The 13,793-nt window shown below is 40.2% G+C and overlaps 1 protein-coding gene across 1 annotated transcript in view; it reads left to right on the plus strand.

Annotated features, from left to right (window-relative positions):
• XKR4 (XK related 4) overlaps positions 1–5,169 on the plus strand; it is a 413,701-nt gene extending 408,532 nt beyond the window's left edge. Inside the window, exon 3 of the mRNA XM_021688257.1 lies at positions 3,863–5,169. Within this exon, the coding sequence (XP_021543932.1) occupies positions 3,863–4,809 (947 nt within the window). The 3' untranslated portion in view covers positions 4,810–5,169. The remainder of the gene's footprint in view (positions 1–3,862) is intronic.
• Positions 5,170–13,793: the final 8,624 nt, after the last annotated feature.

Below are 13,793 nucleotides of genomic sequence, written 5' to 3' on the forward strand. Positions count from 1 at the left end.
TGTGGTTATCTAAAAGAATACCTCTGTGCATAAGAAATAGACATTGATATATTTTAGGGTAGAGGGCCATTGTCTTAGTCTTTTGGGGCTGTTACAACATAATACTACAGGCTGTGTAGTTTATAAACAGCAGAAATATACTGCTCACAGTTCTGGAACCTAGAAGGCTAAGATCAGGGTGCCAGCATGGTCTGGTGAGAGCTCTCTTCTGTGTTGAAGACCTCATTGTATTGTATCTCATTATGGCAGAAGGGGCTTAGGGAGTTCTATGGGCCTCTTTTGTAAGTCACTAATCCCATTCATAATTTAAGAACCTCCCCAAGTCCCCTCCTACTAATACCATCATCTTTAAGGGTTAGGATTTCAACATATGAACTGAGGGGGACACAAACATTCAGACCATAGCAGCCATGATGTATGCAGTTTACTCTCAAATGGTTGGGAGAGAAAAAAGGTGGGGGGAGTGATAAAGCAAGGGAGGCCAAATGATAATCTGGGCAAAGATTATATAGGTGTTCAATGTACTATTTTTATTTTTGCAATTCTTCTGTTAAATTTGAAATTATTTTCAAACAAAAAGTGAAAATATACATTGTTAGCTAAAATAGTACTTAGAGTTCTCTGTGCCAGCCCCAGAAGTTCCAGAAAATTCTACTTTAATAATAATGCAGTGTCTTACTGAAGGAATCTTTCTTGAAACAACTGAGTTGATACTATCTGTGTAAAAAAGCAAAAAATTAAGCATTTCATGATAATGTGAATTTGTAATAATAACTCTTAAGACTGCCCCACATTTTCTGTTCAGGCATATATTTGTCTTATAAAAATTAATTGCTAAACAGAAGGGGGGGAAAAAATCAAATGAACCAGGGAAATTCTAACTGTTGCTAAAGCAAAGAATTCATAAAAGGAGTGGTCATCAATGGACATGAAATTTGCCTTGGCTATAGGCAAAAAATCAACTCTGTAAATCGTAAGATACACAGAAGGCAAAGCTGATAGAAAATCTTCCTTTTTCTACTGCCAGAATATTGTCTTACCAAGTTCCTGAAGTGTCCGGAGCAGGCTGAATTATTCTTTTAGGATATGCAATAAAAGGGGTGCCGATTACAGGGGAATTTGGACTAAGCCAATTTTCCAATTCTTTTAAATGCGACGACAGATGATCTTATGATGCTGTGTATGTAAGGTTTGGTTTTTGTTTTTTACTGTTAGTCACTGCTTTGAAAAACAGCCTTTAGTAAGATCTGCCTGTGAAAACTGGTACCCTCATGGTTCTGACTACCTTTCACGCTTTGTCCACCTGACCAGCAATGCAGCCATCTTCCTGAAGGTGGCGCTGTGCGTGAGCACTGTCCCCATGGCGCGGGGATGTGGAAAGGGAGGGGCTTTTCCGTGCTGCCTCCGCGCTTGGGCGCAGCATACACACACAAGGAGGACACGGTCTACTCCAGAACAATCCATACCAGGGCGGATGGTACAGATAAAGAATGAGGTCATGAGCAGCTCCTATGCCACTCAAAGGTGTTGGGACTAAAATGGCACAAACTTTTGTTCTTATGTTCTAAACTGAAAATAAGGGTGTCGTTCTCAGAGTCATTATTCCATGACCTTTTATTTGTCGTTGTCTCACCTTCTTGTTTTTTCTAATTTTTCTTCCTACCCTCTCTTTTCACTTCCAAATTTGCTTTACAATTGATGTTGGTCTTTTCCCCCCCCATAGAAATTATATTATCATTAAATAGAGAAAAAAAGAAACAAAACAAATGAACAACAAAAAAAGAAAAAAAAAATTTAAAACACAAGAAAAAGAGAAGAACTTATCAAAAACTCCTTTGTGTACTGGTCTCTAACTGACCTAAAATATTGCCATAACTGCCAGAGAGTTATGGGAACGGAAGATTTTTGCGCTAGCCAGAAAAAAAGCTGAAGATCCAGAGTAAGATGTGGGCGTTCTGTTAGCTTGAGAGAGAAGCTAGAGGCAGGACACCCTGCTAGAGAAGTGGCCATTGGAAAATAGTTTCTCGTCCAAACTGAGGGTTGCTGGAGTGGGGGGTGGGGTGGGAAGGATGGGGTGACTGGGTGATAGACACTGGGGAGGGTATGTGCTCTGGTAAGCGCTGTGAATTGTGCAAGACTGTTGAATCTCAGATCTGTACCTCTGAAACAAATAATGCAATATATGTTAAGAAAAAAAAAAGAAGAAGAAGGTAGCGGGAGGGGAAGAATGAAGCGGGGGAAATCGGAGGGGTAGACGAACCATGAGAGACGATGGACTCTGAAAAACAAACAGGGTTCTAGAGGGGAGGGGGGTGGGAGGATGGGTTAGCCTGGTGGTGGGTATTGAGGAGGGCACATTCTGCATGGAGCACTGGGTGTTATGCACAAACAATGAATCATGGAACACTTCATCTAAAACCTAATGATGTAATGTATGGGGATTAACATAAGAATAAAAAAAATTAAAAAAAAAAAAGAAAATAGTTTCTCGTCAATATTGTCTTTTGGAGTTCACCTTACTCAAGGAGAATGTGCAAGAAATGATTGTTGAGGTTGACTGTTTTTTTCCATCAATTAGCATGCCTCATTCCCACAAGAGTCATTTTTTTTCCAATTCATTTTTCAAGGATCATAGACAACAGATTTTCTCTGTCAAAATATAAAAGCACAGTACCAGTTCCATCACAAGTTCTTGGCCATCCTTCCTCTACTTTTTCCATTCTAGTCCAAAAACTAGAATGTGGCCTGGTTATGATGAGTATCTGTGGAGAAAAACCAGCTGGACTTTAAAACACAAAACCTATTCTTAGTCTTGATAAGTCTTGTTACAGCTTGTTGGGTAGTATGCAGATTGACTAACATTCCCGTGGCAACGTGAATTCCCCACATGAGCTCTTTCCCAAAGGAGGCCAGTGTGTTTTCAGGTGAGCCCTGTCCATGTCTAGACCGTACAGGTGATGCTTCAGACACCACAGGTGGAACAAAAGTGGAAGGAAATAATACGAGTTCCTTTAAAAACTTGTAAACAAACTTTTAGAGAACATAATAACCAAGTGGGGTTCATAAAATAAGAGAAATGGTTGAGAGTTGATTTCTGTACAATCTTCCCTCTACAAAGGAGTAAGCAGTGAGTGACAGTGAACAGACAGGTCTTCTAAGGGAAAGGCAGTACGGAACAGACAAAAGCTGTAGGAAGAATTATGTTCAGATTAGAGTAGGACAAACTGCATCCCAGGTAAGACAAGAAACATTGCCAAGGAGGTTTTATGGCCTCTTTTTTCTTATTTGTAAGAAAGAGTAAACTTTCTTTTGTGAACGAAGTGCATTTATTCTTGTTTAGAAGCAGAAAGGTAAACCAGCTAGCCCCTCACGTTTCCGATGATTATTCATCCCTTTCATCCAGAGAATCTCAAAGCTGCCAGGAACCTTGGAGATCATCCACTTCGTAAATGAGGACGCCAGTTTAAACGACTGTCCAAAGTCACGCAGAGTTGACACAGCACCCCAGTCTTTGGGCCATAGTTGTTTTCCCACCCCACAAAACCACCTCCTTAGTTTATCTATTTCCACCATATACATGGAAAGTTCACCCCCCCCACCTGCTTTCCCAATCCCACTCCCCACGTGTGTTTTGAGCAGCATTCCCGCCGAATGTCATGACTTCTCCATATGGTTGGGTCCACAGAGGACAGACACTAGGAGCCCCATCTGAGTGGTTAGCCCAGCTAAAACTCTAAAAAATGAAGGGCTTCGCTGAGGTCACAGCTAGCCTGTCCCAAGGCTCCAGCACCACGTGATTTACTTTCAGGGGACAGCACTGCATCTCACTTTTGACAGAATGTCTTCCTTTTTGCCTTTGTAGGTTTCACAGCGGCAGCCTCCCTCGTGTCTTTGGCTTGGGCCTTGGCCTCCTACCAGAAGGCCCTCCGGGACTCTCGAGACGACAAGAAGCCCATCAGCTACATGGCCGTTGTCATCCAGTTCTGCTGGCACTTCTTTACCATTGCCGCCAGAGTCATCACCTTCGCCCTCTTTGCCTCGGTTTTCCAGCTGTACTTTGGGATCTTCATCGTCCTCCACTGGTGCATCATGACCTTCTGGATCGTCCACTGTGAGACAGAATTCTGCATCACCAAATGGGAAGAGATTGTGTTCGACATGGTGGTGGGGATCATCTACATCTTCAGCTGGTTCAACGTCAAGGAAGGCAGGACACGCTGCAGGCTCTTCATTTACTATTTTGTGATCCTGTTGGAAAATACAGCCTTGAGTGCCCTCTGGTACCTCTACAAGGCTCCCCAGATTGCAGATGCGTTTGCCATCCCAGCGCTGTGTGTGGTGTTCAGCAGCTTTTTAACTGGCGTCGTTTTTATGCTGATGTATTATGCCTTCTTTCACCCCAACGGACCCCGATTCGGGCAGTCACCAAGTTGTGCTTGTGAGGACCCAGTCGCTGCCTTCACTCTGCCTCCAGAAGTGGCCACAAGCACGCTCCGGTCCATCTCCAACAATCGCAGTGTCGCCAGCGACCGCGACCAGAAATTTGCTGAGCGCGATGGGTGCGTACCTGTCTTTCAGGTGAGGCCCACTGCCCCATCCACCCCATCCTCTCGCCCACCACGGATTGAAGAATCTGTCATTAAAATTGACCTGTTCAGGAATAGGTACCCAGCGTGGGAGAGACATGTTTTGGACCGAAGCCTGCGAAAGGCCATTTTAGCCTTTGAATGTTCCCCGTCTCCTCCAAGGCTGCAGTACAAAGATGATGCCCTTATTCAGGAGCGGTTGGAGTATGAAACCACTTTATAAAATAGAAGGCCTCGGAGGAGCCACAACCTCCAGGTGAAGGGGTGAGAGCAGGGCCGTGGCAATAATGAAACTCTGTCCTAGAGCAGGGTAACGGGCTGTAACGCGCTTCGTCTGACCCTCCATCAGCTGACTGCCTGCTGCTGGTCTCCTTTCAGAACAGCGGCTGAAGGGAACGAACCGAACCATGCCAGCTCAGGAGGACTCCTTGTTGCTACCAGCCCCTCCTGCCCACTTTCAGCGTGTCCACCAGAGGGTCCTATGAGCACGGAAAAGGTTGCCTCCAATCAATAGGGTGTTTTGATGGAGTTAACGGATCTTTGCATAAAAATATATTCAGTCACACGCACACACACACGCACACACACGCTTACACACATGGCAGCAGTCCTCTGTCAAAATAGTTTAGGTGATTTTTTTTTCTCGATGCAAAGCTCTGATTCTGAATATAAAAACAGAGAGAGAGAATATATCCCTCAAGACTCCAGAAAAAAAATAGTACTGACTTAGAAAAGAATTTCATAGACCATTCTCATTTGGAAACCACTACCATGCGTGCAAATCCTATCCCATGGACAGCAAACTCAACTGTTGTTTACATGTGTATTCGAATGGATGGAATGGTTCATTTTCAACACATTTCAGGATTTGTTTTTTTATTTTAAATTTTCAGTTGAGAACATCCTTTCCGACAGAAATCCTATGCAGCACATGTATGGCTTTCGACAAGACCATGGAGCTCGATGATTTCATGACGTAAATTAAATGATAATCATGATTCAGTATTCAGTTGCAAAAATTTAGTAAGTACATGAAGAGGAAGCGGGGAAACAAGGCAAAAATGAGCATCTGATTTCCCCGCCTGCCGCAGTTCACACCGGTAGGGAGGTGCAGCGCGGCAGGAGAGGAGCGTCCTGAACTGGACGTTTCGAGATGCAGAAAAGCGTGGCTCTGTGTGAGGACTCCAGAGCACGCCACGCCACGCCTTCGTAGTGCCAAACACCGTCCAACCACAGGACTGACGTGGAAGTCCCAAACACCCGAAAACCAGTGGCGCGAGCCCCCCAAACGTGGACGTGAGAGCGCACCATGAAGCTCCCCACTGTGTACAGACTCCCCCCCACCCCCAATCCAAGGTCAAAGTGATGTGTCTTTTAGAGGCTTTGGGACACTTTTTAGTAAGTATGAGCAGACAATGCAGTGAATATGCTATGAGAAAACCCTTCCAAACTGATTGAGAGCTTATCACTAGATCCAGCTAAGATTTGTATTTGAATCATTTGTAAAGTCACACTCTTACGACAAACTTCTGGGTTTTAAATACCTCCGTACAGCAAGTAAACGTTCCCTGCTTTCTGTTCCCAGTGTCCTCGGTCATGGTGCTTTTTGTTGCATTAAAAGTGCCGGTCAAACTTTGATAGTATTTTTTTATAGTTGGTGCAGAGTGGAATAACTCATGGATTATTTCAATATTTTTGTAATAAAAAATATAGGGTATACATATAGGCATCATCACTTTTTTTATAGACCTGGAATCGTTTAAAATACTTTAAGCATCATAATTACTTGGGATGTCAGAAACTGGTCCACAAATTCCATCAGCCTGCCTCAGCAGATTGAGAACGCTTGTCTCTTGCAAGATCACCCAACTTTGCACGTTGGTGCCCCCAGGAACCTGGCCAGGGGTGCTCTCAGAGTATCAGGTGACAAGAGAATCAGCTTAACTAGAAAGGGCTTGTCAAGCAAGACTGGCCAATGTTTCCCAGGATGTGAAAGCTGTAAATGATTACTTTCATCCATCCATTATCACAAGCCTTACCACAGTGGAAGATGTCTTAAACTTCCTTCCCTGGTTTTATATTAACCCAACTTATATATTAAATATTAGTCAAGTCACTAAAAAAAAAAAAAAACGAGAGAGAGAGAAGAGAAAAAGTCCATTTAGCTTAATTATTTGGTTATTTGGACTGTACAATCCACTTAAAATAGTCCAGTTCAATAGCCACCACCTGTAGTGGGTGTGTCATGCACCACATCCACAGGAAATGGCAGAGGGCTCAACCTATGACTTCCTTTGGTACAAAGCCCCAGAGCAGTATTTTAAAAATAGATGATTTTTTATCAGTAGACATACTTTCCTAGTACTCCATGATTTGATCCTCCAAGCAAGATTTCCACTAAAAAATAATAACCTTTTGTTTGGATGTGAAAAGATTACCTAGTCGCCAGTAAAGGCCCAGGAAGACGCTCTTCTTGTCAGCAATTGGTGAAAACAATGCCACCCCCACTGTAGAAGGAAAAAAAAATGATTATATTGGCAAAAATTCTTCACTTTTGTGCAGTTATTAGCTTCCTTATTTCCAAGAAAACTTTTAATTGATGATCTTTGGAAACTGAATGGCTCAGTTGAACTATACCTTTGATTCCATGAGTAAATACCAGATTACAGGTAGAGTGGTCAATCAACACAAACTCAGCAGGCCCCACCACGCCTCAATCATGTAAGTCCTGAGTTATTTCTCAATTTGATCCCTCATTTAACATGTGAAGAGTCAAAATGAGTGCCGTGTGAATAAACAGTAATGTACTATGCTTTGTCTTGGAGGTAAGAATACAGTTAGGAGGGTGTCAGATGTTTGCATTTCTCAGTGTTTTCCCAAATACTGTAAATACTCTGTTATCCAACACACTTGGAAGACTGTGATGTTTCAGTTAGTCAAAAATTCTTGCTAAGGAAATGACAGCTCCACCATAAATTCTTCTAAACTTTCTCAAGATTACAAGAACCAAAAAAATTTACTTCTGAGGAAAATCATGCCCTAATCTTCTTTCCATGATTCAGAAAAACACTGCACTGCCCTCAGATGGTGTGGTGATGAGAACCGTTATTAGTTTCCAGATACACAGATAACAGAGAGTTTAAAGTATTAGGATTTAAAAAGACACTGTCAATGTACAAAGGAACAAAGTTTGATTTTTGTCTTTGTATTTTAGTTCTTCCTGAGATTTCATTTTCAATCTGCCATGAAACCCTCCACAGACAGTAACCGGAGAATCCAAAAAGAACACGCTATGGTTAGCATACAGATTGGAAATGCTGGATTCTTCCTCTGTGAGACCCGACTTCCTGTGTCTGAGTCTACTTGGATTTTCTGCGGGGAGAGGGGGTCCTGGTCTTAGCACTCACTCTTTTGCATAGGACCATAAAATTTTCTAAGAGAAATGTTAAGCATTTTTTTCACTTTCAAATTAGCATTTTAAAATGAAACTGTATTTAAGATTAAAGAACATACATATCTTAACCATACTGAGATTTTTAAGTATTTGTGTGGAGGAAAAAAAAAATTTTTCCATGTTAAGTCAAAGTTTGGTTCCCCCATAATGACTATGTCCTTTAAATTCTCTTGGCCATTAACACTGACCTACTTAACTATGTGCTATCTCGTTCATAACAACTGACTTTGCAGACACTCAGTTACTATCCACTTATGATAATGCTGTGAACCCAACAAACGAAATAAATTCTCTTACTTACTTGGCAAGAACATGCAATTCGAGTATTACCACAATATAAAATACAAAGATAACCCGAAAATAAAAGTATAATGACATATGTATGCTAAATTCCCAAATGCCCAGTTTATTTTGCTTTAGGAGTAAATGAAGTGATAGCACTGACCAATTAAAAGTGAATGGGAATCACTGAAATCTCAATGACTGTATTTTAAGGTATCGTAACATGTATATATGTTATATATGTATATATATAACACACATGTATGTTTTACATACACACAAACACACACACACACAACTAAAGGAACAAGATGGAAAAGATGAAGTATATACTGCCCTTTCATGCATATCACCTGGTGTGTTACCGACACATGAACTTTTCGTGGAAAAGCGTTTTCCTCTTCTTTTGCAGCCCAAGTTTACGGTCCCTGTCTATAAGACATCCACATTCTTGTAATGTGGGAAATGCCTAAATGCAACTTAGCACTTAGAGCTTAAATAAGTTGTATCACTCCAAAAAGATTTCGTCTTTTAAGCAGCTGAATAGTGTTTTGAATCATTTCAAAGTTTCTTTCTCCCAGCAGGTTGAATTCAGCAAAGAAAAACTCTCGTGTCCTTACCAGGATTGTGTAAGGCTACACGTTTGCCTTTAAATGTACCAAATGCCATTGAGTGGAACAAGTTCTCCCACAATGTTTAGACAAGGATCCACTTTTTTTCTAATGAACCATTTTCTAGACTAAATATATGCTCCCCTGCATTTGCATACATCTTTGCCATTAGCCATTACTGTTTCTATATAAAGCTTGGATGAGATGCCTGCATTTTTATGTTTCTAAGGAGAATTCCTTAAAGCCTTTTTAAAAATAGCTCAGACTGTCTTTCAGAAATATAGCTCAGAGGATGCTTGAAGTGCATGGTGAAAACATAGCCGATCTGAGGTGGTTGTTTCTATAAATTCAGTGATGGATGCAGATCAACTCATGTTCATTTATCTTCAACAGTCCAGTGTCACTTTTGAAAACAATCAAAATGATTGTTTCTGCCAGCTTGTAACTCATAACACCCTTCTTCCTCTTCTGAAGCCGGGGCATTTCAACATGGCTGAGGAAGGGCCATTTCCCTCTACCGCCCACTCACCCCCGCTGCACCCTACCTCCATTTCCAAGTCTCTGGCCCTGACCTGTCTCAAGCTGTGAAGTGATCTCAGCAGTTGGGTTGCATCTCCCCTGCTCGCTCAGGCAGGCTGCACTGTCCACTGCAGTATGCGGTCCAGTTGCTATCCTAGAAATGGGCACACAGAAAGACTCAATCTGTGCCTGCAATCAATAGTTTCAACAGTAGGATTACTGATTCAACAGTAAAACTCCGCAGAATGTGGGTGGAATTGTATAAAAACACAATGAGCCATTTAATTTTGTTAATTGTAGCAATTAGGCTAGCTCGAACACAGCCTGCGCTCACAGCAGAAAGCCAAGTGGAAGAAATGGCAAACAGCCATTTGCCCACAGAAATGAGGGGTTCAGAAACTCTCCCTTGAGTGTTTAAGGCATAATGTTGTTTGATCATCCATCTGAAGCTCTTTCTCTAGATTCCATAAGAAAAGAAATCAGACCCTTGTTATATTGCATGCAGTGATCTAATTCCGGAATGTAAAACTCCAGTCAACCTTTTGTGGGGCTATGTTCTGTTCAATAAGGTATGGTTTCATGTCCCTGAAATGCCTAGTTGTTTTGCTAAAATATTTTACTCATAAATAGTATGCTGACATAATATGTCAGAAATACTGGCAAACTCAAATTTTTGCTTTGGTTATTTCTTTACCCTTAGATTTTCTTGCAGTTCTGTTCCCCATATTGATGGTGACTTACCATGACTAGGAACATATGTGCCCAGTGCTGGGCTACAGAGCTTTACCTGTGTGATCTCATTGAATCCTCACAACCATCTATGAGTTAAGTACCATTTACAGATGACAAAACCTAATCTCAGAGATACTAAACAAATTGCCAGAGTTTCCACACCTAGGAAACAGTGGCACTGAGAATTGAACACAACTTGTAACAACTTTTAACAACTGCAAATTTTTCTAGAAGACCAAGGAATATTTTCCCACCGACATCTATTTCTGATTTGGCAAGCTTTCAGGAGAAACAAAATCCTGGTCTGATAATGAAATTTTCCAAAGCAAGTTTCCTTAAAGTCAAAGATGTCTTCCAAGATGAAAAGTTAAAAATAAAAGTCAATGATGAGAAATGGAAATTGCTATCACCTGTAACTGAATTTTACTTCCATTCCCTAATTCATAGTCGGTAGTTATGTGCTATTCTTCCATTCTGGACAATGGCCTCCTCCATGACCCAACTCTACACTAAAGTAAGAGATAAATATAAAATAACTAGATGGTTCTCCTCTTGTATTCTAGGCACACTGAAAAATAACTAAATTCCAGTACTTACTTTGACACTCTGATGGAGAAAGAGACAGAGAAAGAGAGAGAGGAAGGAAGGGAGAGAGGACGGAGAAAAGATAGATCAACAAACATTTAAAGTGACATTATTCTATCCCATTGCCATGATTTTTCTCTAAATTTTATGTCTTGCAGTTCACAAAATTTAATATTTAAGAGGATTACTATACCATTAGCTTGACCCATCATATAAACTGAGGAATCTTACCTTAGATTGAAAGGTTAGATGTAAAGAATAAAGCAAACGTTTACCAACTATTTGTTGAATTGATTATAAAATGATTGATATGTCCTTTCCCTCCTCACTTTTGGTGTGACAAGTCTGAGTTCTACAGGATTATAGTCAAAACCTGTTCAATGACTTTGTATAGTAAGTTGTGTGTGATGTTGCTGGAATTGATTCTAAACAAATAGCCAGTAATAAACCCCACATTTTCTCAACCTTGGTATTTATTTTAGAAAAATATGCAGTGATCAATCTGACTTTAGTGTATGAAAAATACAAGCAATCTTCTCTCTTACTGCTTTGATAAGATTCAAGCAGATCTTGATGAAGATATGTTAAATTAGAAGCCACTAATTTTTATAGAAAGTAGCATCTGAAAGAGATCTAAGTGTTACTTCAGCACATTCCTTTTATAGATGAGACAACCAAGATCCAAAGAGATCAGGTAATTTTTGCAATCAGGATTCCTTCAGTCATCTGTTCAGTCAGCATCATCCACAGGATGAGCATTGCCAGGCAATACACAGCCAAGTGCAGAAGGAGTCTTGCGATCCAGCGGCTTACATTTTGGTTATCAGTAGTGGAATAGGAGTCTTCGGACTTCAACTCTTTTTTGCTCTGCTACACAGCTCCTATTTTTAATATCTACATTTAATTCCATACTAGAGCAAAAAAGAAACATAGCTTTCCCAATACTGTATTATGGAAGCCTCATAATAGACAAATGCCACACTCAATGACAAACATAAGATAGTGATGTCCATATAAAGATAAGTCAATAATGGTTGACTGTCTATAAAGAGAAAAGTAATTTTATGATTTGTTTTTATGCCTCTTCAACACGAGACATTTTTAAATCGAGGTCCCAAAGCAACAAAGAGAAATTGAAATACTTTTTAGGCACATAGCACTTGACTCAAAACAATCATATCTGAATAACTTTTGGAGATATTCCTGAGAACCCCTTTTAAGAAGAGACATGAAACGAGGATGCCTCTAAAATGTCTGAAGACTTTTCTAATAGGCTACTTCTCTGATCTTCAAGAAATATCCTTCATTAGCACATCCCCTAGATCTCCAGCATAGTAGTTATTTAGGAATAACACATTTCCAGACCTAACCCTCAGTTACTACAACCTGAGAGGTTGGTCTAAAGCCATACTTCCCATGCCCAGAAGAGCAACACTGTGCTGTATTACATTCAGGAATCCAGACAGCCAGACTCACCTCACTCACTATGCCGGCATAATACACAAACCTAGTCTCTCCCTGCAATGTGGGCACGTGGTTGGCTCCCCACAGATGTAAGGAGTATATTACTTAAAGGTAACTATTAACTTGCATAACTAATTTGCTCCAAGTGAAATAATTCTGATCAGGGAATGCATAAACCCAAAGGTTCTCTAAGGAGTAAAAAGAAAGAGAAAAAAAAAAACATTAATTTGTATAAGCACATAATAATTCAAGGAATTCCTTGGTGAGTCCCATTAAGCATCACTATAATAGTTGACCTAATAACGGTGGGAAGTGTGAGGCATGGTTTCTAGGTTCAAGCCCCTATAAGTAGTTCATTACTGTGATTACTGCTGTTTTAGCCATTGCACCAGCGAAGAAGAGTACAGTTGCTGATTTGATGTTTGCAGAGCAAAGATCATGATAATAAAACAGATCAACATCAAAACTAATTAATCAACTTGATAAGCAAATATTACCAGCCCAGTACCAACACAAAATGTTCTCTTGTGTTCTTATTAAAGCCTGTCACCTAACTCTGTTATTAGAATTTCAGAAAATGTAAGGTTTCATGTTTTTATTATACTTCCATCTATCAAATTAAGCTGGTGGCCCTCTCCTCTCTCTATTGCTTGATTTGCATTAAAATGGAACTAATCAAATTCTTATTTCATTTAAGTGCTACAAATATTAACAAATGGAGATGTTACATTTGAGCTAATTTAATTTAACTGTTCTAGTGGCATTCTGGTATGGAATTGTATCAAATCAACACTCTTAATTATTTCAAATTAATTCATTTATCAGTAAGTTCTACAACACCCCTAAGCACGTTGAAAATATAGCTTAGGTTTCTATCCTTGTACGAAATTCCTATTTTGATTACAAACCAGTAGACCATGTTTTAATCAACGTCAGCATTTCAATCCATTGTGATTCTGGAAAATGAGTATGTCGGGTACTGCTATGTTAACTTAGCAATTAACCTTTGGCCAGGTCTTTCTATAGGCCCCACTGTGAGTTCTTATTCATTCAAATTGGGAGCAATAGCACATCATCCTGTAACCAAAGGAGATCTAGTCAAAGAATTGTCATTTTATATCCTTCTTTCAAAGAACTAAAAAATTCAACTTTCCTTATTAACCTTTCTAATGTATTGTACATAGAAAAGGAAATGGATCACTGAAATATGTTCTGAAATCCTGGGGTGAAACCTTTCTCTTGATCTGAATCTGAGGCTTGGTGCCCTGTGAAGAGGAATAAATCTCTCTCGTGCCCTGAGGAAAGGGAAAGGGGACGAGCCAATCACTCAGAAATGTGAGCCTCGACTGTCACAAAGATGTATATTGCTGATGGTATCGATTCCCTTCTTTTTTTACAGAAACATCTTGGAACTTGTCAAGCTTTACTGAAGGTGATTTGCATTAATTAATGCAACAGACCCTTTAATCTTGCAAATTCTTGACTTGTAATATTGTAGCCAAGCTACCACGAGGGAAAATTAATCAGTTAGTGGGAAGGAGCACTCGTTCAGTCCGTGCC

Source organism: Neomonachus schauinslandi, chromosome 4 (assembly GCF_002201575.2).
Source record: "Neomonachus schauinslandi chromosome 4, ASM220157v2, whole genome shotgun sequence".
Classification (NCBI taxonomy): Eukaryota; Metazoa; Chordata; class Mammalia; order Carnivora; family Phocidae; genus Neomonachus; species Neomonachus schauinslandi.